Source organism: Prionailurus bengalensis, chromosome C1 (assembly GCF_016509475.1).
Source record: "Prionailurus bengalensis isolate Pbe53 chromosome C1, Fcat_Pben_1.1_paternal_pri, whole genome shotgun sequence".
NCBI lineage: Eukaryota > Metazoa > Chordata > Mammalia > Carnivora > Felidae > Prionailurus > Prionailurus bengalensis.
In genome coordinates this window covers 187899609-187926635 of record NC_057345.1, presented here as the reverse complement: position 1 = coordinate 187926635, position 27027 = coordinate 187899609, and the positions used below count along the sequence as shown (strand labels likewise).

General features: G+C 38.6%; 2 protein-coding genes across 6 annotated transcripts in view; one reads left to right on the top strand and one right to left on the bottom strand.

The window, feature by feature from the left end:
* ORC2 (origin recognition complex subunit 2) overlaps positions 1-1961 on the top strand; it is a 44062-nt gene extending 42101 nt beyond the window's left edge. For all 4 annotated transcript variants that reach the window (XR_006296905.1, XM_043577448.1, XM_043577446.1 and 1 more), the window contains one exon: positions 209-1961. Coding sequence is in view for 3 of the 4 variants with exons in the window: in XM_043577448.1 (XP_043433383.1) it covers positions 209-295 (87 nt within the window). In the remaining variant the exon portion in view is untranslated. The remainder of the gene's footprint in view (positions 1-208) is intronic.
* A 3379-nt stretch (positions 1962-5340) lies between these two features.
* On the bottom strand, positions 5341-26046 carry NIF3L1 (NGG1 interacting factor 3 like 1). 2 transcript variants are annotated; one of them, XM_043577450.1, is made up of 6 exons: positions 25435-26046; positions 24431-24593; positions 21195-21321; positions 19165-19303; positions 9868-9951; positions 5341-6027 (listed from the first exon to the last, which is right to left on the bottom strand). In XM_043577450.1, exons 1-6 carry the CDS (start codon positions 25865-25867, stop codon positions 5843-5845), a joined length of 1131 nt encoding a protein of 376 aa, XP_043433385.1. In that variant the 5' UTR covers positions 25868-26046; the 3' UTR covers positions 5341-5842. The 2 variants fall into 2 exon arrangements, with proteins under 2 accessions (XP_043433385.1, XP_043433386.1); XM_043577451.1 differs by lacking the exon at positions 19165-19303 and having other exon boundaries at positions 5917-6027; positions 25435-26042.
* Positions 26047-27027: the final 981 nt, after the last annotated feature.

Here is a 27027-nt window from a genome sequence, read left to right as displayed (position 1 = left end):
AATCTACTTACTCTCCAGTCTTTCCCACTATGAAGTGGTTTAACTATGAATTCAGTGTATTTAAATATATATGCCTGCCCTTTTGCCTTAATCTTTACATTTCCATATTTATGTAAAATATTAAATCTATTTTTCTGTTTAACCTACAACAAGATTCACATATATCTTTACAAATGACTAACATCCAGGGTATTCTCACATCTTTTAGGGAACTGATGGAGTAGAATATTTGTTAATTCCTGTGGACAATGGAACATTGACCGATTTCCTGGAAAAGGAAGAAGAAGAGTCTTGAAGCTGCCCTTTACTCTTCTTCTGTAGAAGGGTTGTTGGACCCCAGCTGCCACTCCTCTAAAGTGTTGTGTTTACATCTAACATTAGACTCTTTTTTCCAGTGTATAAGACTTAAAGTTAGGAGGGGGAATGTCATCGATTAGAACCTTGATTAGCCTGGCTGGTGTACCATCTCTAGTACTATGCAGTGGTCCTCAAGTAGGAGAAAACGTGCCTTTCATTCATTACCTCTCTGGAGACTTCATGCTGGAATGAACAGTGTGCTCAGGGACTATTTGGAGCTGGTTGTTTTTGAATTCTTTTATACTAGAGATGATATTATTCCTAATTTTTTGAGGGCCTTTTAAACACCCCCCAGAGCTGATTGTTTGCAAATGTGTTTATTCTAGAGTATGGAAGTACAAAAACATTGGCATCACATAAATCTACTTTATTTGCTCTTCTGTCAGAGCTGATGAGTATAAAGGAGAAGGCAGATCATCTCCCTGTTCTTGAAAGGCTTAACAAAAGGTGTGTAAGACTGGGGAAGAGTAGGTGATGTCGCTTTCTCCTTTTGGATTTAGATTACATGCTGGTGGGGGTAGGGAGGAAGAGGGCATGACACTATTTCGTTGGGACAGTGGGAAAAGCATAATGAGTATATAAGATGTGTACCCACCTTAGAAAGCACATGAACAATAATCATGGTACTTGGAACAATTAATATCTGTGCCATCATCCTCATGACACAAGTGAGAAGCCAGGCTACAGAAACACAATCCTGAATTACATTTTAGTCATTGTATTCAAGAAAACAGAAAATAAAAATTCAGTTATTCTTCTATTGACATTTTTTCTTCAGTAACATGCAAGTGAGTCGCATATAAATGGCTGCTTTAATCTTGATTTCTCTATCAAGTAGACCTAAAACTCACTGTAAGACTTTTCAGTTTTTTTCTTAAAGTAATAATTTCAAGCCTTCGAAATATTTACACAAGTCTTTTTCCTTAGGAAAGAGAAAAAGGCTAACCTTGGCCACTGGTCAGCTTGTAGTCTTCACATACTCCCTTAAAATTATTTCACACTTGGAAAAAAATTCTTCATTGAAATACCACTGTAATAAGATAGGAGTGAAAAATGCTGATGCAGTACATACTTTAACTTGTAAACCCCTTTCATGAAAATATTTCCCTAAATGCTCAGAGTTGGAAGTCATTTATTTGTGCCATCTAATTAATTTTGTTAAATCCACATGAGAGTTTAGTCTTAAATATAATCAAAATATTTAAACAAATTTGTACATGAATTTGATTCTAAAAATTTTTGTCACCGAAGGATATTCAATGAAAAGTGAGTTTTCCTTCCAGTCCCTATGCCAACCAGTGATAGGAGTTTATTCCTCCAGAGGTATTCTATGCACATGGAAGAATATGTCTATATCTCCTTTTAAAAACACAAATGGTAGCATATGATTCGTACTGGTTTGCACCTTGCTTTTTTTGCTTAATGTCTAGTTTATAACTTATAGTATTATAAAGTATATAAAATCTTTAATGACCTAATATGCAAGTTTTACATTTGCCCTTAAATATCTACTGGTTTATTTTTATAGTTTTTGTGTCCATACTACTTGCAAGCAGTTATGTGTCAATAGTCTATTAATAAATAAAAAGCCAATTTGGATAGAATCATTTTTTTAGTACTGATTTTTTACTAAAAATAATTAGAAGTCCTTCAAATATTTTATAAGTGCATCTTACAGACCTGATGAAGATCTTAGCAGAATTATTCTACACTCTTCATTTACTTGTTTCAGTATTGATGTTCCTTATACTGTCAGTGAAGAGCTTGACTGCTAAGGCTCCAACTTCTGTTGTTACTTGCTTCTGACAAGAAATAACAGACCCAGGGGTGCCTGGGTGGCGCAGTCGGTTAAGCGTCCGACTTCAGCCAGGTCACGATCTCGCGGTCCGTGAGTTCGAGCCCCGTGTCAGGCTCTGGGCTGATGGCTCAGAGCCTGGAGCCTGTTTCCGATTCTGTGTCTCCCTCTCTCTCTGCCCCTCCCCCATTCATGCTCTGTCTCTCTCTGTCCCAAAAATAAATAAAAAAACGTTGAAAAAAAAAAAAGAAATAACAGACCTGAAAAACTTGATTTTTTCTGGCTGCTCTTAATAAAATGGCCAAATAATACAGGCCCAAAAAAGGCACAAGGGACGTGGAACAGGCATTCTTACACTCCACAACAGTTGATACGACGCTGAATCCCTGATGCAGAGTGCACTAAATCATCTCTTGTGATGCTCTAAAAACTGACTTTCTTAGCATGTTTGTCATTTTAATACATGAACATTTCATTCATATAAAATCAGTTTAGGAAACAGCTAATAGATTTCTTTATCTTTTAAAAAAGTTACTTACTTTAGAAGTCTTTGTTGTCCCCCTGATTCAAATGTGGAGCCAGTAACATTGTTCAGAATGTATTTTCCTACATTCTAGGTGAGAAGACTCTTCCAGCCTAGTCCTGAGTAGCCAACAGGTGACAAAGTCATGAGGGTCTGTCTTATCACAGACTGTATGGCCTCTAAAACTAAGGGATAAAAAAAGTGTTATGCAAATGACTTTGTTCTAGGCTTTCTACAATTACTTCTCCCTTAGGAGAGTTTCCTACATTTTTTCAAATTGCTGCTAAAACATTTTTAATCCATGTTTGTTGAACGCTCATTACACAGAAGGCTCTATGCTAGAACAGGAGTTTTAAGGACATGAAGGTCAAGTACAAAATATCTATTATGAGGTTTTAATAGCATTAATAGTATCCTTACTATGCTGAATAAAATAAACTTGAAATAACTGATGCTGTAGACAATGTGACATTAAATGTGAGTATAATAAAAGAAAACTACAAAATTTTCATAATTTTGGCATGTAGCACACTTTGGCCTCAAGCCCTCCCAAGTATTCATGTCACCATTGTTACTTTTGCTACCTCAAGTGTAGTCCTCAAGATGGCAGCAGCAGTATCTCTTGGGAACTCAAATGCCTGGGCCCTACTCAAGCATCTGAATCAATCTGCATTTTTTGTAATGCATTTTTTTTTTACATTTATTCATTTTTCAGAGACAGAGCACAAGTGGGGAAGGGGCAGAGAGAGGGAGACACTGAATCCAAAGCAGGCTCCAGGCTCCAAACTGTCAGCACAGAGCCTGACGCAGGGCTCGAACTCATAAACCATGAGATCATGACCTGAGCCGAAGACAGACGCTTAACCGACTGAGCCACTCAGGCGCCCCTTTTGTAATGCATTTTTAAACTACATCTCCAGATGTTCTTGTGCACATTCAAGTTTGAAAAGCAATGATAACACCTTAAAGTTAACAGTTCAGAAAATTTGACAAGCAAAAATAAAGAATTCATCTTCAGTAGTACTTTATGTTTTAAAAACTACAGAAGATATATTTGGGAGTACTTTTAGTTACTTAAAAATGCTAGCATGCCAGTAAAGAAACTTTAAAAAAAGTGACATTACTACTACAATTTTTAAAGCTTATTTTGAGACAAAGAGACATGACAAGTTGAGAGGGTGGGGGTGGGGGGCGGGGAGATTGCCAAGCAGGCTCCACACTGTCAGCACAGACCTGATGCGGGGCTCAGACTCATAAACGGCTAGATCATCTTGACCCCAGCAAAAGAGTCGGACACTTAACCAACTGGGCCACCTGGGCACCCCAATAATGTCATTCTTTAAAAAAAAAAAAAAAAAAAACTCTTTAGCAATAAGTATGTCCAATCATGAATTCTTCGATCCATTAAATCCCCTCTGGAACTCTATCCAAAGGAATTAATCCACAACCTTCAGCATGAATAACTGTTAAGTGTGCCATAAAGAGAAAAAAACAGTTTGAGAAATTACTGGCCCCAAGCTATTTCATAAGTACCATCTCTGACAATACCTTTCATGCCTCCTGCTTTCTGCCCTGACAAGTGAATTAATTACTTGGGCTTTTTCAATGCATTGTGTGGTTCCTCTTTACTTGGTGTTTGTTCATGCTGTACCTCTTGACTGAAATCTATCCCCATTCCTCAGATAACTTTCCCTATAAGCCCTCTGCATATCCTTAGCATAGTTAATGACAATATACTCTAAAATATCATCCAAATTTCTGTCCTATTCTCCCCACTTCTTTATGGGCCCAGCACATAGAACACAATGACTGAGGCAAATGCCATTAAGATGGTCTCTCAAAGCTGTCTGCTATCTCATTCTCTCTACTTTGGTGTCAACCATCCCTCATCCAAGCTTTCTACTTGGGCTTCTGAATCTTTTCTGGTTCTCCTCCCACCTCCTCTCTTGGCTCCTCCTCTGACTCTAACTGGGGACATTTCTTAAGGCTCAGTCCTATCGAGTTACTTCTGCAGTGAATCAATATTACAGCAAACCACCAAGAATAATTTGAGTCAGGATCCCAAATCCTCTGGGCGATGATTGGTAGGAAAAGGGTCCTACAAAAAAATGTAAAATCCTTTCTCAGCATTTTACAAGATTTGCTTTCATTATTACCAAAGTTAAAAGCTCAGCAGAGAAACTGGAAATATAAGTATTCAAACGAAAAACCTCCCATACCAGCCAGAGAAAATCCCAGTGAAAATGGATTTCTTTTCCTTCAGAATTCCTTATATAACTCCTATATCAGTTTTACCGTCAGTGTTAAGAAGTAAAGAACACAGACCGTGAAGCAAGGCTACCACATTTTGTGTCCTAACTCCTTCACTCCCTATCTACGTGGCTTTGGACAAACTCCTTAACCTCTGTTTCAGTTCACTCATCTGTAAAATGGAAATAATAATAATACCTGTATTCTTATTTATAGGGATTGAAACTGTTTATAACATACCTGAGAGGGCCTAGCACAAAATTAATACTGTATGATAACTGGTATTATTTTGAAAGCTAACCATCTTTCATGTATTACTAATAAAATTACAGGTAAGTTACCCAAAAGCAATAAAACAATAGTTATGAATAATGGTCATGTATATTAAGAAAAAAACCACAAAAACAAAACCTCATCCTGATTCTGAAATTTATGTGAGACATTAGTGATCTATGAACAGGAACATACAGACATACCTTATCACCCCCTAGAGGCTGCTACCTAGAAATCAGTATTCTAATCTCAAGTTTTTTAAACTAACCAAGAGCAGAGAGATCTCAAATGACAGATCTCATCTATAATTAAGCTGAGAAGAAGGTACTTACCAAGAATGTTAAGTAATCTTCCTGGAGTTGATAAATATGTACTTCACATTGTATCATAATCTTAATTCATCTTGTAATAAATATTTGTTAATAGTAGTTTGTTTAATACGTTTAATTGTTAAGTGTTTAATACATTATGGTTTTTACCATACAAGCTACAGACTATTTGGTGAAGCAGATTTACAAACCAGAAATAGTGTACATTCTAAGACATTCTTCCAGATGGATACTAAGTCTGCTGATTCCTGTTACGCATTCAAGTTGGGAGCAAATCAATTTGTAGACTCTGTCATCTTGTTGTCCCTGTATGCTTTAAATCACATGAAGAGGGTCCCTGTCTCTTTCCGACAGGATAATATTAATCTTATTTTCCAAGTGAGCACCCAGCATATCTCGAAGATCAGAAAGAAAACCTCGTTCAGTGTTGCTATGTTCACAGAGGATGACATTTATTCCTTGGGATGCAGCATCCAGAACATCATGATGGGACATCTCACCTGCCAACAAAGGAAAGAGCAAATACTTAAATATTAGACACAGAGTCTGTGGAATGCTGAACCATAACTGCAGAAACACCAAGAATTCATCGTGTAAAAAGCAGAACTTTACACATAAATCTAGAAAGTAATGTACAGGTTTCTTAGGTGTCTTCCAATTTAGAAAGAGATCATCCCAATGAGAATTCCAAGTTCTTCCTCCTTGGCAGACTCAGACAAGAATCTAAACTCCCATATGCAATAGCATCTAATACCGCCAGAACCAGATCTATAAGAACACCCATTCAAAATGTTTCCATAAGAAGATAAACGAGTACTGCTAAGTCAACTGGGGCTTTCAGAAAACTTCTCATCTATATCAATATCAAATAACAAAATATCTCCAGAAAATCCTAGGTATAGTTCCCAAACACTTCTTTATGCTTTGTGAACACCAAAATCTTCAGTATCGGCTCTACTCTAATGAGGATAAAAGAAGCTTAAGGTTACTTCTAAATTAAAGACAAAGTAAATAAATAAATAAATAAATAAATAAATAAATACAGGGTATTTATTTTCCTTTCACTTAGGCAAAATTCCTAGAAATTCTGAAGTTACTGGTAGAAGAGGAGCTCCTCTTTTGTAAAAAGGTTTAAAAAAACTCCAGTGTTTTGTATTTTTTGTAATGTGTATTTAGAGAAGGAGCACAAGCACATGCATGGGTGGTGCAGAGAGAATCTCAAGCAGGCTCTGTGCTGTCAGCGCAGAGCCCCACAGTACAATCTCACTGTTCATGAGATCTTGACCTGAGCCGAAATTAATAGCCAAGACGTTTAACTGACTGAGCCACCCAGGCGCCCCAATAGTTGCTTTTTCCTATTTTAGAGAGAGTGTGTGTGTACGCAAGGGAGGGGCAGGATAGGGAATCCCAAGCAGGCTCCATGCTCATTGCAGAGTCCAACAGGGCTTGATCCCATGACCCTGGGATCATGACTGAGGCAAAATCAAGAGCCAGATGTTCAACTGACTGAGCCACCCAGGTGCCCCCTCAAGTGTCTTGAATTTTTTAAAAACACTATTTGTGAATTTGAGGACTTCTGATTTTACAGCAAAAATACACAATTTAGCTTGTTCATAACAAGTCTAATTTTGAAATATGTTTAGAGCCCTGAAAACATAAAAAAATAAGGTTCTTAGGGAAAGGTTCAATCCTCCACACTTTCCTGCTCCCCAATACATGTCATTTCATATATGGGATATTTTTTATTCAATAATCTTTTAAAATATCTTAATCTGTAATAGTAAAGGTAATAGTAAATAGTAACGGTAATAGTAAAGGTAAAAATAGTAAAGGTAAATAGGAAAGTAAAAAGAAGAAAGACACTAAGGGGCCCAGTTAGAAGCCATGCTTCAGGAGAGATAAGTCTGGTGACCTGGACAATTATAAATGCTGTGAGGAGAAGGCATGAAAGGCAGGGCGGGGACAGGGGGATCTGCAAAGACTCTGTACTAGCTGAAGGCAAAGGGAAGAAAAGCCTAGCTTAGGAGAGTAGCTGTGGGAAAGAAGCAAATGAGAATTTATATTTACAAGGAGCAAATCTGCTGGTCTTTCTTAGGATACTACCCTTAACACCCTGATACTACCATGTTACACTCAGAGTAAGGGTGATGAACATCAGGAGAGGCCTATATGCGCCTTTGACCTGGTGCTTTTCATCCCTAAAGTTATACTCAAAGCGACGCCTCACAGATCACAGACATCTAAGGTCAGCCAGATAAGAAGATACTTTCTATTTCCCCAAGTAACCAGATAGGAAGGCTATTTTAACAATTTTGAACTGCATGAATTTATCTTATACACATATTGCTTAAAAGTGTAAACAAAGAAAACTAGGGGTGCCTGGGTGGCTCAGTGAGTTGAGTGTCTCTTGATTTTGGCTCAGGTCATGATCCCAGGGTCATGGGATGGAGTCCCACATCAGGCTCCATGCAAAGTATAGAGCCTGCTTAAGATACTCTTTCTCTTCCTCTGCCCCTCCCTCCCACTTGTGCACTCTCTAAAAACAAAGAATAAAAACAAAAACATTTTAAAAGTCTCTTTCAAGCCTATTAAAAAAAAAGAACTAGTTTTAAGAAAGTCATTATTTATAAGGAAATAATCACATCCCCCAAATTTAGAGATATACCACAAAACAAATGGCCTATACTCTTCAAAAATGTCAATGCTCTGGACAGAGCTGAGAAACTCTTCTAGATGCAGTGTGTGCTCACAGATTAGGTATCAATCAGAAAAAGATACGCAATTCTAATCATTTGGCAAAATTTAAATATAGACTACATACTAAGTAAGTGTCTTAACAATCCTAAATTCCTGTATTTGATCATTGGTCATAAAAGAAAATGTCCTTAGTTCTTAGGAGATATATGCTGATGTTTCTGGGATAAAAGGTCATGTATGAAATTTATTACAAAATGGCTTTGGGGGAAACACATAAATAGAAATATATTTATATGCACACCCATAGATATATATTTATACACATACACACACAGAATATGTATGTAACACAGAATATGCAAATGTAGCAAAATACAACCATTAGTGTACAAAGTGCCTCCAAATCTTCTGAATGATGGGCCTTGTACCTATTAGATGTTACCCTCAAGGACAGAGTATAAAGCTGAACAATTACCATCTGATAGAAATGCATACTGGAGGTTAAGGAGAAAGCAACAGGAGGGGCACCTGGGTGGCTCAGGCAGCTGAGTGTCCGACTCTTGATTTCAGCTCAGATCAGGATCCCAGGGTCTTGGAAATGAGCCCCACGTCAGGCTCTGTACTGACTGTGAAGCCTGCTTAAGATATTCTCTCTCTCTCTCCCCCTTTGCCCCTCTGCCCCTCTCCCCTGCTCATTCTCGCTCTAAAATTAAAAAATGAAGAATTAAAAAAAAAAAACGATAAAGCAATAGTAATTGGAGAGGAAGGCATGACCATCAGGGCAGGAGCCAGACAGTGTCAGAAAAAGCTTCTCAGAGGAGGTATCTTGAGCTTATCACTAGAAGTAAAGGGCAAGGAAGGCATTCTAGCCAGAGAAAACAGCAGAAGGCTGCATGAAAGAGGATGAATGTTCAGGCCTGACCAGGACATGTGAAGGAAACCACTAAAGACTTTTTAGCTAGGATAATATTATATACCATCAAATTTGTACTTTTGAAAAAAAGTTAATTTGAAGGTTGTATGTGGAAGACTTAAGATTAAAGTATTTCATGTAGAAGATGATGCTTGAATAGAGATAAGAGGAAAGGCTCTATAAAGATTCTGGATGGGGTGCCTGTGTGGCCTAATTGGTTGAGCATCCAACTCTTGATTTCGGCTCAGGTCATTAGCTCATGGTTCATGGGTTCAAAAATAAATAAACCTTAAAAAAAAGATTCTGGAGCTAGAACTGATAGGAACTAATGATTGGCTTTAGTGGCTTTAGCTAAGGTGGAAAGGTAGAAAGTGTCCGATTAACAGACATGAAATCTATGAGAATGTTTAGAAAGAACACAGGTTAAATAAATACTGAACACAAGTTTTTAAGATAATCTAACAGTAAATTGTTTAATGACTTTTTTTCCCTCTAAAAGAATATGGTTTAAATTTACTAGTAAAAAAATAAATAAATAAAAAAAATAAAAGAATACGGTCTATCTCCAATTTCAGTGCAGTTCCTATTTAGTTCAGGTTCAAACAACAGGTATTAGATCCATCTATATGCCAGGTGCTGGCTTAAAAACCTGTTTTTTTTTTTCCTTATAAAAAATAAAGCTGGGAATGATACACACAAAAAAGAAAAGGAGACCCAGAGGCTATCGTACCTGTGAGGTAAAGGTCAGCCTCTACCCCCTGCAGCACGGTGCTCCCAGAACCAGCACACAGGGCCACGACTCTGACTGGAGACTCTTCAAAATAAAGGAAACAAGAGACCAACACATTACAATTCCCCTTCATTTTAATATTATAATTTGTATCAATAATCTTTCACATAATGCAGACTCTACTCCTGGTCTCATTACCAGTAAATGAACTTTGCTTACTGAATTTAAAAAAAATAATAAAACACATCTTCATATAGACAGATGATTCTTTGGTATTGCAAAAATAACCCAATGCAGGGCTATTAATTCCTTCAAACAGACATAGCTGTGCACAAGCCCACATAAGGCTGGTAAAGTGACCATCCTGGTTTTCCAGGCAACAGCGAGAGATAGGCAGGTACCAGCTCCTTCTCAGGTGAGGGACTAAAAGGGCTAGTTATAGGAATGCTACAAACTCATTTGACATGTATTTTTAAATATCATATTTAACTCAAAAGAACAACCTCTGTAGAGTTGCTGTAGAGTAAAATAACAGAAACTTTGAAGCCCAAATCCAACAAGTATTTAGCACTTAAGGCTTCTAGAATGGACACTTCATTACTGGTCATTCCATCAGTGGTATTTTGAGAGAGAGGCTGAGGGTGCCCTCTGCATGGAGAGCTCTGGGACCCCCTGGCCTATACCTATTTCAGGTACAGCTGTGCTGCCAGGGTGCCCCCTGTGCAAAGCACTCAGGTTCCCCCCCACCAGTCCATGCCTCACCTCAGCTCCACAGAGCGCACAGAGCACCCTGGAACACTTGGCTTACATCCACTTCAGCTTCAGTTATCCTGCCAAGGCATTCTCTGAGAGCCTTAGGACCACCCCAGTCCATGCCCACTTTAGCTCCAACCATCCCACTAGGGCAGCTCCAGCACAGAGTGCCCTGGGAGTCTGTCCATGCCCAACACAATTCCAGCCAACCAAAGTCACCAGGCACACAGTCTACTCAGGGATGACCATACATAAGACCATTCCTTCAAGTTGAGGAGAAGCAGCTGTTCCGCAAAATTCATAGAAGTGAACACAGAAAGTCAAGCAAAATGAGAAGACAGAAGAATATGTTCCACATGAAAGAATAAAATGAAACTTCAGAGAAAGAACTAAATGAAACAGGGAGAAGTAATACTCCAGGTAAAGAGTTTAAGGTAATGGTCATAAAGATGCTCACCAGACTGGAGAGAAGAGTGGAAGAACTCAGTGAGAACTTCAACATAGAGACAGAAATTTTTTTTTTTTTTTTTAAACCTATCAGGGTACCTGGGTAGCTCAGTTGGTTGAGCATCAACTTTGGTTCAGGTCATGATCTCGCGGTTTGTGAGTTCAAGCCCCACAATGGGCTCACTGCTTCAGTGCAGAGCCTACTTCAGATCCTGTGTCCCTCTCTCTCTGCCCATCCCCCACTTGTGCTCTCTCAAAAATAAACAAAACATTTAAAAAAAACCTACCAGAAATGGAGAATATAACTGCAATGAAAAATACATTAGAGGGAATTAACAAATGCAGAACAGATCAGTGATCTGAAAAACTGATAATGGAACACAGCCAACCTGAACAGAAAAAGAAAAAAAAAAATTTAATGAGGATAGGTTAAGGGATCTCTTCAACATCAAGTGAACAATCATAGCATATATCGGTCTCAGAAGGAGAAGAAAGAAAAAAGCAGAAAATTTATTTGAAGAAATAACAGTTGGGAAGCCTGGGTGGTTCAGTCAGTTGAGCATCCAATGTCAGCCCAGATCATGATCTCACAGTTTCTGAGTTCGAGCCCCACGTTGGCTTTGCACTGACAGCACAGAGTCAACTTTAGATTCTGTCTCCTTCCCTCCCTCTCTCTCTCTCTGCCTCTCTCCCACTCATGCTTGCTCTGTCTCAAAAATAAACATTAAAAAAAAATTTAATAAAAAATAAAAATAAAATTAAAAAAGAAAGAAAGAATAGCTGAAAACTTCCCTGACCTGGAGAAGGAAACACAGAGAGTCCAAACAAGACACACCCAAGGAGATCCACACCATGACACATAATAACTGAAATGTCCAAGACTAAAGATAAAGAGAATTTTAAAAGAAGTAACTGAGAAGCAAAAAGTTATTTATACGGAAAACTCTGGAAGGCTATCAGCTGATTTTCAGCAGAAATTTTGCAGGCCAAAAGGGAATGTATCATGATATATTCCAAATGGTAAAAGGAAAAAAAACCCACCATCAAGAATAATCTACCCAGGGGGTACCTGGGTGGCTCAGTTGGCTAAGCATCCAGCTCTTGACTTCAGCTCAAGTCATGATCTCATGGTTTCATGGGTTCAAGCCCCACATTAGGCTCCATGCTGACACTGCGGAGCCTGATTGAGATTCTGTCTCCCTCTCTCTGCCCCTCCCCTGCTCATGTGCTTTCTCTCTCTCTCAAAAAAAAAAAAAAAAAAAAAAAAAATCTACCTAGCCAGATTATCATTCAGATTTGAAGGAGAGATAAAATGAGTTTCCCAGACAAGCAAAAGTTAAAGGAGTTCATCACCACTACACCAGACTTACAACAAATGTTAAAGAACTTCTTTTAAGTAGAAAAGAAAAAGCCATAATTAGGAAATAGTTATGAATAAAAAGATGTAAAATATGATGCCACACACAACATGAGGGAATAAAAAAACAAGTCCTTTTAAAAAGGTGTTCCAACTTGGGGTGCCTGGGCAGCTCAGTCAGTTGAGCATCTGACTTCAGCCCAGGTCATGGTCCCATGGTTTGTGAGTTCAAGCCCCACATCAGGGTCTCTGCTGTCAGCACAGAGCCCGCTTCAGATGCACTGTCTCCCTCTCTCTTGGCCCCTCCACTGCGTGTGCGCGCTCTCTCTCTCAAAAATAAACATTAAAAAAAAAAAAAAGGTGTTCGAACTTAAGTGACCATCAATTATAGATAGCTATATATTTAGGGTCCTATAGAGAAACTTTCTGGTAACCACAAACACAAAAATCTGTAACAGATCCACAAAAACTGAAAAGAAAGCAAGCCAAGCATAACACTAAAGAAAATTACCAGTGACAAGGAAAGGGAACAAGAGAAGAAAAAAGGAACAGAAAAGAACTACATAAATAACTAGAAAACAATTAACAAAATAAAAATAAGCACATACCTATCAGTAATTACTTTAAATGTAAATGGTGTAAATGCAACAATCAAAAAATATAGGATGAAGTGAGTCTCTTGTAGGCAGCATATAGAAGGGTCTGTATTTTATCACTTCAGACCTAAAGATACATACAAACTGAAGGAAAAGGGATGGAAGAAGATTCCATGCAAATGGAAGCAAAACAAAACAAAGGTAGCAATACAAAATAGACTTTAAAACAAAGATGTAACAAGAGAGAAAGAAGGCATTACATAATGGTAAAGAAATCAATGCAAAAGAGGATATAACAATTATAAATATCTCTGCACCCAACATTGGAGCACCTAAATACATAAAACAAGTATTAACAAATATAAACAGAAAGTTTGACCGTACTACCATAACAGTAGGAGACTTTAACACCTACTTATATTGATGGATAAATCATCCAGGCAGAAAATCCATAAAGAAACAGTGTCTTTGGACAACACATTAGTGTTAGCAGATATATACAGAACATTCCATCCCAAAACAACAGAATATACCTTCTTTTCAAACGTACATGGAAGATTCTCCAGGATAAAACATGTTAGGCCAAAAAAGAAGTCTCAATCGGGGCGCCTGGGTGGCTCAGTCTGTTGAGCGTCCAACTTCGGCTCGGGTCATGATCTCACGGAGTGTGAGTTCAAGCCCCGCATCGGGCTGACAGCTCGGAGCCTGGAGCCTGCTCTGGATTCTGTGTGTGTGTCTCTCTCTCTGCCCCTAACCCACTTGCATTCTGTCTCTGTCTCTCTCAAAAATAAATAAAACATTTAAAAAGAATTAAAAAAAAATAAGTCTCAATAAATTTGTGAAGACTAAAATCATATCATGCATCTTTTCCAACCACAATGGTAGGAAACTAGAAATCAATCACAAGAAAAAAACTGGAAAAAACCACAAATATGTGGGAGCTAAACAACCAATGTGTCAACAAAGAAATCAAAAAATACAGAGACAAATGAAAATGAAAACATGGTGGTCCAAAATCTTTGGGACACAGCAAAAGCAGTGAAAGGAAAATTTACAGTGATACAGGCCTACCTCAAGAAACAAGAAATATCTGAACAATCTAACCTTACATCTAACAGAATGAGAACAACAACAAAACCCAAGGTTAGTGGAAGGAAATAAACGATCAGGACAGAAATAAATGAAATACAGACTAAAATAAAAAAAAATAGAAAAGACAAGGAAACGAAGAGCTGTTTCTTTGAATAGATAAACAAAAATTGATAAACCTTTAGCCAGACTTATCAAGAAAAATAGAGAGGACCCAAATTTAAAAAATCAGAAATGAATGAAGTAACAACTGACAAAACAGAAATCCAAAGAGACTACTATGAAAAATTATATGCCAACAAACTGAACAACCTAGAAGAAATAGATAAACTCTTGGAAAAACACAATCTTCCAAAATTGAATCAGGGATTAATAGAAAATCTAAACAGACTGGGGCACCGGTGTGGCTCAGTCAGTTGAGTGTCCGCTTCTTGATTTCAGCTCAGGTCATGATCCCAGGGATGCGGGATCAAGTCCCATGATGGACTGAGAGTGGAACCTGCTTAAGATTCTCTCCCTTCCTCTGCCCCTCTCCCCACTGATGCACACACTCTCTCTCTAAAGTAAAAACAAATAAAATCTGAACAGACCAATTCAATGAAATTTAATGGGTAATCAAAAAACTCCCAACAAATACAAGTCTAGATATATAGATAAATTTACCAAACAAGGAAGATTTGATAGGTATTCTCCTTCAACTATTCCAAAAAATAGAAGAGGAAGGAAAGCCTCAAATACGTTCTACAAGGTCAGCATTACCCTGATACCAAAACTAGACAAAGACACTCCCAACCTACAGGCCAATATCCCTGGTGAATGATGCAAAAATCCTCAACAAAATACTAGCAAACCACATTCACCAATACATCCACCACAACCAAACTGAATTAATTCCAAGGACACAAGGATGATGCTTCAATATTCAGAATATCAATGTAAAACACATTAACAAAGGATAAAAATCATATGACCATCTCAATAGGGGCAGAACAGGATAAAATTCAACATCTGTTCATGATAAAAACCTCAAAGTGGGTTTAAAGGAAACATACCTTTAATAGGAACAAGACAAGGATGCCCACTCTTGCCACTGGAAGTCCTAGTCATAGCAATCAGACAATAAAAGGCATCCAAATTGTTAAGGAAGAAGTGAAACTCTCACTATTTGCAGACAACATAATAGTATACACAAGAAAACCCCAAGACTCCACCAAAAGTAATAATAAATGAATTCAATAATGTTGCAAAATACAAATTAATACACAGGAATGTGTTGCATTTCTATACACTAATAATGAAATAGCAGAAAGAGAAATTAAGAAAACAACTCCATTTACAACTGCACCAAAAAGAATAAAATAGGAATAAACTCAACCAATGAAGTCAATGTCCTATACTCTGAAAACTATAAAACAATGATGGAAGAAATTGAAGGTAACACAAAGAAATGCAAAGATATTCCACTATCATGGATGTGATGAATTAATATTGTGAAAATGTCCATACTACCGAAGCAATCTACAGATTCAGTGCAATCCCTATCAAAATACTAACAGTAGTTTTTACAGAACTGGAACAAATAATACTAAAATTTGTATGGCTGCACAAAAGACCCTGAACATTGAAAGCAATCTTGAGAAAGAACAAAGCAGGAGGCATCATCATACTACCCAATTTCAAGATATACTACAGGGACACCCGGGTGGCTCAGTCGGTTAAGGGTCCAACTCTTGATTTAGGCTCAGGTCATGATTACACAGTTCATGGGATTGAGCCTCACATCAAACTCTGTGCCAACAGCGCAGAGCCTGCTTGGGATTCTCTTTCTCCCTCTGCCCCTCCCCTGCTCATTCTCTGTCTCTCTCTCTCTCCCTCAAAATAAACATACGTTAAAAACAAGATATACTACAAAGATTTAATAATCAAAAATGTATTGTGCTGGCATAAAAATAGACACATAGATCAATGGAACAGCTGAGAAATATACCCCCATTTATATGTGGTCAATTAATCTTCAACAAAGGAGGCGAGAATATCCAATGGGAAAAGTCTCTTCAACATATGGTGTTGGAACAATCCTAAAGTTTGTATGGAACCACAAAAGACCCTAATAGCCAAAGTAATGTTGAAAAAGAAAACCAAAGCAGGAGGCATCATCATCACAGACTTTAGCCTCTAGTACAAAGCTGTAATGATTAAGACAGTCTGGTATTGGCACAAAAACAGACACACAGACCAATGGAATAGAATAGAGAACCCAGAATTGGACCCACATATGGCCAACTAATCTTTGACAAAGCAGGAAAGAGTATCCAGTGGAAAAAAGACAGTCTCTTTAGCAAACGGTGATGGGAGAACTGGACAGCAACATGCAGAAGAATGAAACTGGACCACTTTCTTACATGATACACAAAAATAAACTCAAATGGACGAAAGACCTAAATATGAGACAGGATGCCATCGAAATCCTAGAGAAGAAAACAGGCAACAACCTCTTTGACTTCAGTCCCAGTAACTTCTTACTTGGTATGTCTCCGAAGGCAAGGGAAATAAAAGCAAAAATGAACAATTAGGACCTCATCAAGATAAAAAGCCTCTACACAGCAAAGGAAACAGTCAACAAAACTAAAAGGCAACCAACAGAATGAGAGAAGATATTTGAAAATAACATATCAAATAAAAGGTCAGTATCCAAAATCTATAAAGAACTTGCCAAACTCAACACCCAAAAAACAAATAATCCAGCGAAGAAACGGGCAGAAGACATGAACAGACACTTTTCCAAAGAAGATATCCAGATGGCCAACAGACACATGAAAAGATGTTCAACATCATTCATCATCAGGGAAATACAAATCAAAACCACACTGAGATACCACCTCACACCAGTCAGAGAAGCTAAAATTAATGCAGGAAACAACAGATGTTGGCGAGGATGTGGAGAAACGGGAACCCTCTCGCACTGTTGGTGGGAATGTAAACTGGTACAGCCACACTCTGGAAAACAGTGCAGAGGTTCCTCAAAAAATTAAAAATAGAATTACCCTACAACCCAGCAATAGAACCACTAGGAATTTATCCAAAGGATATAGGAGTGCTGAATCACAGGGGCATATGTACCCCAACGTTTACAGCAGCGCTATCAACAATAGCCAAATTATGGAAAGAGGCCAAATGTCCATCAAGTGATGAAAAGATAAAGAAGATGTGTTTTATATACACAATGGAATGAATACTACCTGGCAATGAGAAAGAATGAAATCTTGTCATTTGCAACAACATGGACGGAACTGGAGGGTATTATGCTAAGTGAAATAAGTCAGTCAGAGAAAGACAGATACATATGTTTTCCCTCATATGTGGAATTTGAGAAACTTAACAGAAGACCATGGGGAAGGGCAGGGGGAAAAATAGTTTCAGACAGAGAGGGAGGCAAACCATAAGAGACACTTAAATAGAGAACATACTGAGGGTTGATGGGGAGAGGGGAAAATCGGTGATAGGCATTGAGGAGGGCACTTATTGGGATGAGCACTGGTGTTGTATGTAAGGAATGAATCATGGGAATCTACTCCCGAAGCCAAGAGCACACTGTATACACTGTATGTTAGGTAACTTGACAATAAATTATATTTTAAAAATAAATAAATAAATAAATAAAAGAAAAAAATAAAGTTGGTTATCAATAGAAAAAACAAACAAAGAAACAAATGGTGTTGGGTAAAGTGGACAGCTACATTCAAAAAAATGAAAATGGACAGCTTTCTTATACCATACACAAAAATAAACCCAAGACGGTTTAAAAACCTAAATATGAGCCCTGAAACCATAAAACTCCTACAAGAACACATAAGCAGTAATTTCTCTGACACCGGCCTTAGAAATACTTTTCTAGATAGGTCTCCTCAGGGAAGGTACACAAAAGCAAAAATAAGCTATTGGGACTACACCACAATAAAAAGCTTTTGAACAGCAAAGGAAACCATCAACAAAATGAGAAGGCAATTTGCTCAATGGGAAAAGATATTTGCAATGATATATCCAATGACAGGCTTACATCCAAAATATATAAATAACTTCTACAACTCAACACTATAAAAAAACAAATAATCCAATTTAAAAATGGGCAGAAGACCTGAAAAGACATTTTTCCAAAGACATACAGATGGCCAAAAGACACATGAAGAGATGCTCAACATCGCTAATCATCAGGGAAATGCATACCAAAACCACAGTGAGAGATCACCCACACTTCTCAGACTGGCTGAAAACAAAAAGACAAGAAATACCAAGTGCTGGCAAGGATGTGGAGAAAAAGGAACCCTCATGCACTGCTAGTGGGAACATTACTAAGTGCAACCACCGTGGGAAACAGTATGGAGGTTCCTCAAAAAATTAAAAATAGGAATACATATGACCCAGTAATTCCACTACTGGATATTTACACACAGAAAATAAAAACACTAACTTGAAAAGATATATGCACCCCTATGTTTACTGCAGTATTTAAAAGCCAAAAACCAAGACTACAAGACTCGGAAACTGCAATGGATCACTTGGCACCTTGCTGTAAAATGCCATCAGTATTATAAAATAGAATACTTGCATTGTAATTGGAATAATAAAAACTTCCGGCGCCCTTCCTGGCCCATGCTAGGACTGTGCTTCATGCCCTGACTTGTGCTCAAAATGTGATTCATTCTAGACAATGATTTGAACAGAAAATGTATCATTTCTGGGTTAATGTTTAACTGATGGTCCAAGACCATCCAAAACTCCCCTTCTGCAACAGCAATCAGTGTACAATGAGTAGACTTCTCCTGCTGACTTGAAATGAACATGGAGTAGGAGTGAGACATAAATCTTCCTTGAGCCAAATGAGATGGACACCACAGCATAACCTAGCCCACCTGGATTGATAAATCAGTCAGCCCCCCGTGAACTAACATGTTTCCTGTCACATTACTACAATCCAAACCATCAACTTTTGCCCAAATACTATGTAATACTACATTATTAGTAGGTACACTGGACAAATAAATGGGTCATATTTACCTAAGGTCCTTCCTACCCCAAGAGCAAGGCGAACATGAGCTAGTTTAAGGTGCCTTTTGATTCGCTCAATCATGGTTGCCAAGGAAGCAGGCTCATCCAGTGTGCACAACCGTCCCATCCCAGTTTGCGGAAGTGGAGGCTGAAGAGAAACACAAGTTAGAAAAAACTGTCCATCTCAGTCCTAGAAAACATACAGCAAATACTGAGATCAATAAAACATGCACACTGTGAGCTTACTACAGCCAGGTCCCGGTTGAAGTTCACGGATGCAAGCCTGACAAAAACATTCTCTGACTTCTAGGAGCTCAGTCTCCTGAGAGGCAAATGTTTAGATAACTAATCACAATCAAAGTGTTTAAATACAAGACAGGAACCATTTTATGGGAGCACAAAGAAATGACAAAATAAATGAGCTGGGACTTGGGGTGGGGATACTTGGAGAAAGTGGAACCAACGGTTTTGCAAAAAGTAGGCCTCCCAGACCAGAAAAAAGTAAAAAAATGTATAATAATAATAATGTGATGTCAAGTATAGTGTGGTAGGAAAGGGATAGGGTGAGATGTGGAAAGGTATGAGCTCAGAGCGGTTCCAAGAGCAGACGCTACAGCTGATGTGCAGAGCAAGGGATGGAGACAGAGGCCATGGCCAGTACACTATGAGAAAAAGCATGGACTGTCGCCCTTCCGGTGCCCACTAGGGAGACTACTCTTCTTTTGTTACCTGGGATAGGAGAGTTTCAACTACTGTGGTGACAAAGCACAACTTTTCAACTACTGTGGTGACATAGAGAAGAGAAACATTCTATAGATTTGGGGACAGAATCAGCAGGCATGGATTTATGAGAGGCAAGGGAGAGCTGTGTAAACTTGGAAAATCAGGCAGAAGATGATGCCACCAATGAAATAGAAAAAAGTAATATTCAAAAGGGAGATGTGGGAATAAGGTCAATATTTGTATATACTAAATTATATGTGGGATCCATTAAGTGGAACAGAGAGTTCCAGGAAATATGGGTTCATTTTTTTAAGTTTTTACCTTAAGAAAGCATTCTGAGCCAGAAAGTAAAGATGCAGAAATCACCATATGAATAGCTGTCAAGTTAAAGGAGCAAATAGAATGGTCCAGGCAGAGGGTATAAAAGAGATAGAACCTGTAACCGAGTCTCCAACCCTAAAAAGTACTATATGATACTGCGTTTCAACCATACTTCAATTAAAAAAACATTAAAAAAAAAAAAACTACTACACTGGGGCACCTGAGTGGCTCAGCTGGTTAAGCGTTCAACTTTGGCTCAGGTCATGATCTCATGGGGGTGGTTCGAGCCCCATGGCAGGCTCTGTGCTGACAGCTCAGTGCCTGGAACCTGCTTTGGATTCTGTGTCTCCCTCTGTCTCTGCCCCTCTCCCACTCACACTCTGTCACTCTCTAAAAAAAATAAACATTTAAAAAAATACACACAAAAAAACACACAATACTACACTTCTATAACCTGAATGTGTCTGCCCCTGCACAAATTCCTATATTGAAATGCTAACCCCCAAAGATGATGGTATTAGCAGGTGGAGCCCTTAGGGGGTACTTAAGTCATGAGAGGGGAGCCCACATGACTGGAATTAGTTTATAAAACAGATGCCAAGAGATATCCTTAGTGCTTCCCATTACGTGAGGACACAGAGGGAAGGTACCGATGATGAATCAGGAAGTGGACCCTCTCCAGATACCACTCCAAATCTGTCAGCACCATAATCTTGGGAATTCCCAGGCTCCAGAATTGTGAGACATAAATTCCTGTTGCTCATAAGCTATCCAGTCCAGGGTATTTTGTTATAACAGCCTGAATGAACTAAAACCTCTACCAACACTTTTCCATTCCTGGAATGTCTCCCTTTCTCAGTACAGTATATTTTCCAGGGTATTTTATGCCCTCAACACTACCTTGTGCTTCTTTAGGTAACAGTTGACAGTGTGTTGATATAACAACTTACAAATGAATTTGCCAAACAAAAATGCACAGTATATATTTTTATTACCTTCTCCAGTAACAGAATTTCAGTCTTCTGATAGAATTGTCTGTTCTGGGAAAGAAAAGCCATCACCTGTAACAAAGCCTCCTGACTACAATTCAGACTAATCCGTGTTTGTTCTTCATCATCAGTCCTATTAAAAAAAAAAAAAATTACTTGCTGTTCTAGGATGAATATAAGTAAAACATATTATAAACAATCCACACTTTACAACCTCCTATAATTAAGATTAGATTTACATGAAATTTAGGGGACGCCTGGGTGACCCAGTCAGTTAAGCCTCTGACACTTGGTTTCAGTTCAGGTCATGATCTCAGTTTGTGGGTTCAAGCCCTGCATCAGGATCCTTGCTGACAGAGTCTGTTTGGGATTCTCTCTCTCCCTCTCTCTCTGCCCCTCCCCCACTTGCACTCACTCTCAAAATAAACAAACTTAAAAAAAAAAAAGATTTACATGAAATTTAGGTTGCAATCCCAAACCATTTTCAAGAATACTTTTTTTTTAAATTTTTTTATGTTTATTTATTTCTGAGACAAAGAGAGACAAAGCATGAGCAGGGAGGGGCAGGGAGGGAGGGAGGCACAAAATCTGAAGCAGGCTTCAGGCTCTGATCTGTCAGCACAGAGCCCAACGTGGGGCTCGAACTCACAAACTGCGAGATCATGACCTGAGCCGAAGTTAGTTGCTCAACCGACTGAGCCACCCAGGTGCCCCAAGAATAGTATTTCTCAAGGGACACCTGGGTGGCTCAGTCGGTTAAGTGTCAAGATTCTTGACTTCTGCTCAGGACATGATCTTTCAGTTTGTGAGTTCCAGACCCCAGTCAGGCTCTGTGCTGACAGTGCGGAGCCTGCTTGGGATTCTCTTTGTGCCCTTCCCCTGCTCGTGTTCTCTCTCGCTCTCTCTCTCAAAATAAGTAAACTTAAAAAATTAAATTAAATAAATAAATAAAAATATTTTTCAAACTTCAGCATGCATCCAAATCTCCTTGTAGACTTATTAAAATAGAATGTTGAGCTCCACCCCAACTCCCCAGTTTCAGATTCAGTAGATCTAGGTGGGGTCTTAGAATTTACCTAACAAGTTCCAGGTGATGCTGATATTGCTGGTTCAGGGACCTCACTTTGAAACTACTATTCTAGAACTGTTCCTAATCCCAGGTATGCATCAGAAATCTGCTAGCTTCTTACAATGATAGCTACTGGACCCTTCTACAGATCCAGTGAAATAGAACTTCTATGAATGGGGCCAAAGCAAATCGAATTTTTTTCCCAAATGAAGGGCTTTTTATTTTTGAGACAGAGAGAAAGCGCGCGCGCGCGCGCACACACACACACACACACGCTCGGGGCAAGGGCAGAGAGAAAGGGAGATAGAGGATCCAAAGCAGGCTCCAAGCTGACAGCAGTAAGACCAATGTGGGGCTCAAAGTCACAATCCATGAGATCATGACCTGAGCCAAAGTTGGACACTCAACCGAGCCACCCGGTGCCCTCAAACTGAATTTTTTTAAGGCCCAAAGAAGTTAATTTTTCAAACCATTGAAACAAGAATCTCTTGGACAGATTTTCAGGCAAACCCCATTCTAATTACATAGCTTTAGGATGAAGCCAACATTCTGTAGGGGGTCTTGAATGACCCTGAGAAGCAATGCCCTGAAGTGTCTCCAAAAACACTGGCATCAGAAAAGTTTTGTATTTAACCATAAACTCTAAAAATATAATCATAGAATTCTACAGCGAAAAGACACCTTAAAAGAATCCGGAAGAGTAGTTGTCAACACTGGAATCATCTGTAGAGCTTTGACAAGAAAAAGGGAAAAAGTGCCTGGACCCCAATCTAATCACAAAACCCAGATATCACCCGTAATAAGGAAAAACTAAAACCAAACTAAATGTGCATCAGTTTTAAAAAAGGGGGGAAGGCACCTAGGTGACTCGGTTGAGTGTCTGACTCTTGATTTCGGCTCAGGTCATGATCTCTCGGTTTAATGAATTAGGAGTCCCACATTGGGCTCTGCGCTGCCTCCTTGGGATTCTCTCTCCCTTTCTCTTTGCCCCTCCCCAGCTCGCACTGTCTCTGTTTCTCTCAAAATAAATAAACTTTTTAAAAAAGGAAAAAGCTCGTTAGGAAGAGAAATGCTTAAAGAAAGTCCAGTAGATCCATAAGAAACACTACATAGCAGTTAAAGAGATCTTCTATACCTACATAGAAAGATCTCTAAGACCTCTTGTTCAGTAAAAGAGGCAAATGCAGCATGCCATTTAATTAAGAAAACAATAAAAAAAAAAGCCCACAAAAATCTGCATTTCTCCATGTTCCTGGATGTGTTTAGAAAGATACCCACTTCTCTGAAAACAAAGGAAAAGGTAACATGAATTGAAGATACGGAATTGAGTAGAGGGAACAAGGAGGACTTTTACACTATTTGAAATTTTCATGTGTATCTTTTTAATTTCAGTACTTACACAGTATTTCAATATGGTAAAAGACATCCATAACTGGAATCTATACAAAGTCCTGGAAATAAGTTTTCTTGAGGTTTTTTAAATCCCTCAACACTACTAGAAAGCATTTGCAATAATTTTATTACAAGGTATCTACACCTAAAAACCACTCACAAGAGTCCCTTTTGGTTGCAGCCTGGAACACATCTCCATCTTCTTAAAGTTATTATATTCATCTTTGTTTTTTTTAAACAATTATTAAGTTCCAGCTTTGTCTAACTTGTCTCTTAACATGCTTCAAAAGATGTTCGGATAAAATAGCTTCAAAGAAAATCCACTAAAGGCACCATTTTGATATCTCTGCCCTAAATAAATGATTGGCCTTATAAGAGGCACCTGAATGTCTTCTTCCATTAAAGTGTTTGAGAATCACTGATTTGCTTGAAACTGGTAAGAGTAAACCTATGTAATCAGTGAGTCAGTAGGGTTTATCTATATACTATAAAAACCACCTTTCAACATTATCAGGGGAATTAGAAACGTTGTAAATAAAAGGCATAGTATAGTCCCTCCCACCTAGAAAATAGTAAGTGTTACTTGTCATTTTTATTGTTTCAGGAAAAAAAACCCCATGGTTCTTCTGGAGCACCTACATGCAAATGAGAAGTATATTGCCTCGTAAACCCATCCTGGGGGGAAACAATTTGTTTCAGTTCACAATACTAGAGTTATAGAATTTATAAAGAAGATCCTTACAGATAAGTACACACAAAAAAGAAGAAAAATATATCATACCTAGTAGAAAAAGAAGTGATAGAAATATTTGCAATTTCTTTCACTGCAGAAATGACTTTGTCCAGGTGTTGGGTGGAGTTAACACTGAATTCTACTCTGTGCGTTCCCCCCGTTGGGTAGTTGGCAGCTTTGGAAGGATGTATGGGCCTGGAGGTGCAAACTCCTAGGAATAAAATTGTGTTTTTTTTTTTTTTTTAATTAAAAAGATAAACTATTATGGGCAAAATTTTAAGAAATAAGCTTTTAGAAACTGATGTTTATATAATATACATATATATATATATATATATATATATATATATATCCCTTATATATACATCCAAAAGTCCCCATAATCTAGTGATTTAGTATTGACATAAAATCAAATCTATTTTCAAAATTATTTTCCAGAAGACTGTTAAATACCACAAAAACTGGACTCATGAAGTTTTAGACGATACATAGAATTGTGACTGCTTACTAAATTTATTCAGGTAAATCATCATTCAGGTTGCAAATGCTCATAACCTACTTGACCACATTAATTCAGATTATGTCATCATAAAAGTTTCAACCCCAAATGAGTAAATGAAAATAACTAACTAAAAATAAAGCTAAAACACATAGGCTGAATTCCGTCATTGTGCTGGGCATGAGTAAGCATTCAGTGAAAATCTGATTTCTATCTAACTGACATACAAAGAATATCCTGGAGAGATCTGAGATTTCAGAGCTCAATTTAACAAGCACTTCTTGAATTTCTGGGTGCTAGGCACTGTGTCACGAGAGTGAGGACTCACAAAGCTCAGTCCAGCAATAAAGATTTCCTATGCTCTCCTTACTAAGGATGAAAATTTAATTTCTCAAATGCAATTTAATGGCCAGATTTCGCAACATTATTTTTAAATATATAAAAATAGAATGGTACCCACATCTAAAGCAGTTAAAATTCTACTAGAAAGACATTCTAAAATTTCAAAGCATTCGTAGGGAAAATATTAAACATGAAAGAAGAGGCTTCTCACCAAGCCCTTTAGCCAACCAGCTATTGACTCCCTGGGGTGCAGCATCATAGGCTGTGTGAGGAGAGTAAATACCAACTCTGTTTTCCAGAGCCTGAATCACCAGGCGCTCCTTCCATGTTTTCCAGGTTATGTGCGTCAAAGGTCGGAAAATAGGCGGATGGTAGGAGAGAATAAGATCCGACTTCTTTTGCAGCGCCTCCTCCATCACTTCCTCGGTCAAGTCATTGGTAAGGAAGAGTGTGTTTACAGTGTGTGGTGGGCTTGGTTCCACCAGCAATCCAACATTGTCCCAACTCTCAGCAAGTGAGAGGGATGCAAAGTCATTCAAGGAGGAAAGGAGAACCTTCAAATCCATGAAGGAACGGGAAGAACTGCCGATCAGGGAATGAACAAGCCGGATTGTTGAGGGAGTGAGGAGTACACGAGATAACATACAGAAATCAGGTAAAACTGGGATGCTTGGGTGGCTCAGTCAGTTGAGCGTCTGACTCTTGATTTCAGCTCAGGTCACGATCCCAGAGTTGTGGGATCGAGTTCTGCACTGAGCTCCCCACTGAGCATGAAGCCTGCTTAAGAGTCTCTCTCTCTCTGCCCCTCTCTCCGGCTTGCACACTAACAACAACAAAACAAAACAAAACAAAAGGGAGAGAAGAAATCAGGTAAAATTGAGTATCTGAAGTCAATACCCAGGAAATGGTACACATGTACACTTTAAGCCTGGACCTTTGAGGTAGCAAAGCATATGAGCAAAAGAACTATAGTCACATATCCCTGGGTTCAAATACTGATTCTGCCACTTACCAGCACATGATACCTTAGGTAGTCACTTAGCTTCTCTGAGGCTGTTTTCTCATTTACCAAATGGGAGCTACTATAACCAAAATCAAAGGCCATCCATAGAAGCAAATCAGTTAAGATGTGTAAATCACCTAGCACAAGCCTGGTACATAGTACACATTCATCCCCACTTCCTCAGCCCCCCACACAAAGTTCTTTTTCTCCCCATCCTTGCTTCAACCACCCTCATCCCTTTTCCATTACTCTAAATACTATCTTTCCTTACAAGTTTCCTTCAACTTTTTATTTATTTTGAGAGAGTCAGAGACAGTGCAAGTGGGGGAGGGGTGGGGAGAGGAATGGTGGGGGAGAAAGAAAGAGAGAATATCCCACGCTGTCAGCACAGAGCCCAACTCGGGGCTCTCACAAACTGGGAGATCATGACCTGAGCTGAAATCGAGTCAGACACTAACCAGCTGAGTCACCCAGGTGCCCCATCCTTTAACTTCTTAAATAAAGCTTTTTTTTTTTTTTTTAACATTTATTTTTGAGAGAGACAGTGTGAGCAGGGGAGGGGCAGAGACAGAGAGGAAGAATCTGAAGCCAGATCTGTGCTCACAGCAGAGAGCCTGATGCAGGGCTTGAACTCAGGTACGGTGAGATCATGACCTGAGCTGAAGTTGGACACTTAACCAACTGAGCCACCCAGGTGCCTCAAATAAAGTTTTTCTTAATAAACATCTCCAGTGTCTAGCCCCTATACAAAACACTGTTAATTCCATTAAGATTCTAGGAACATTTCTGTTTTTGAAGAAA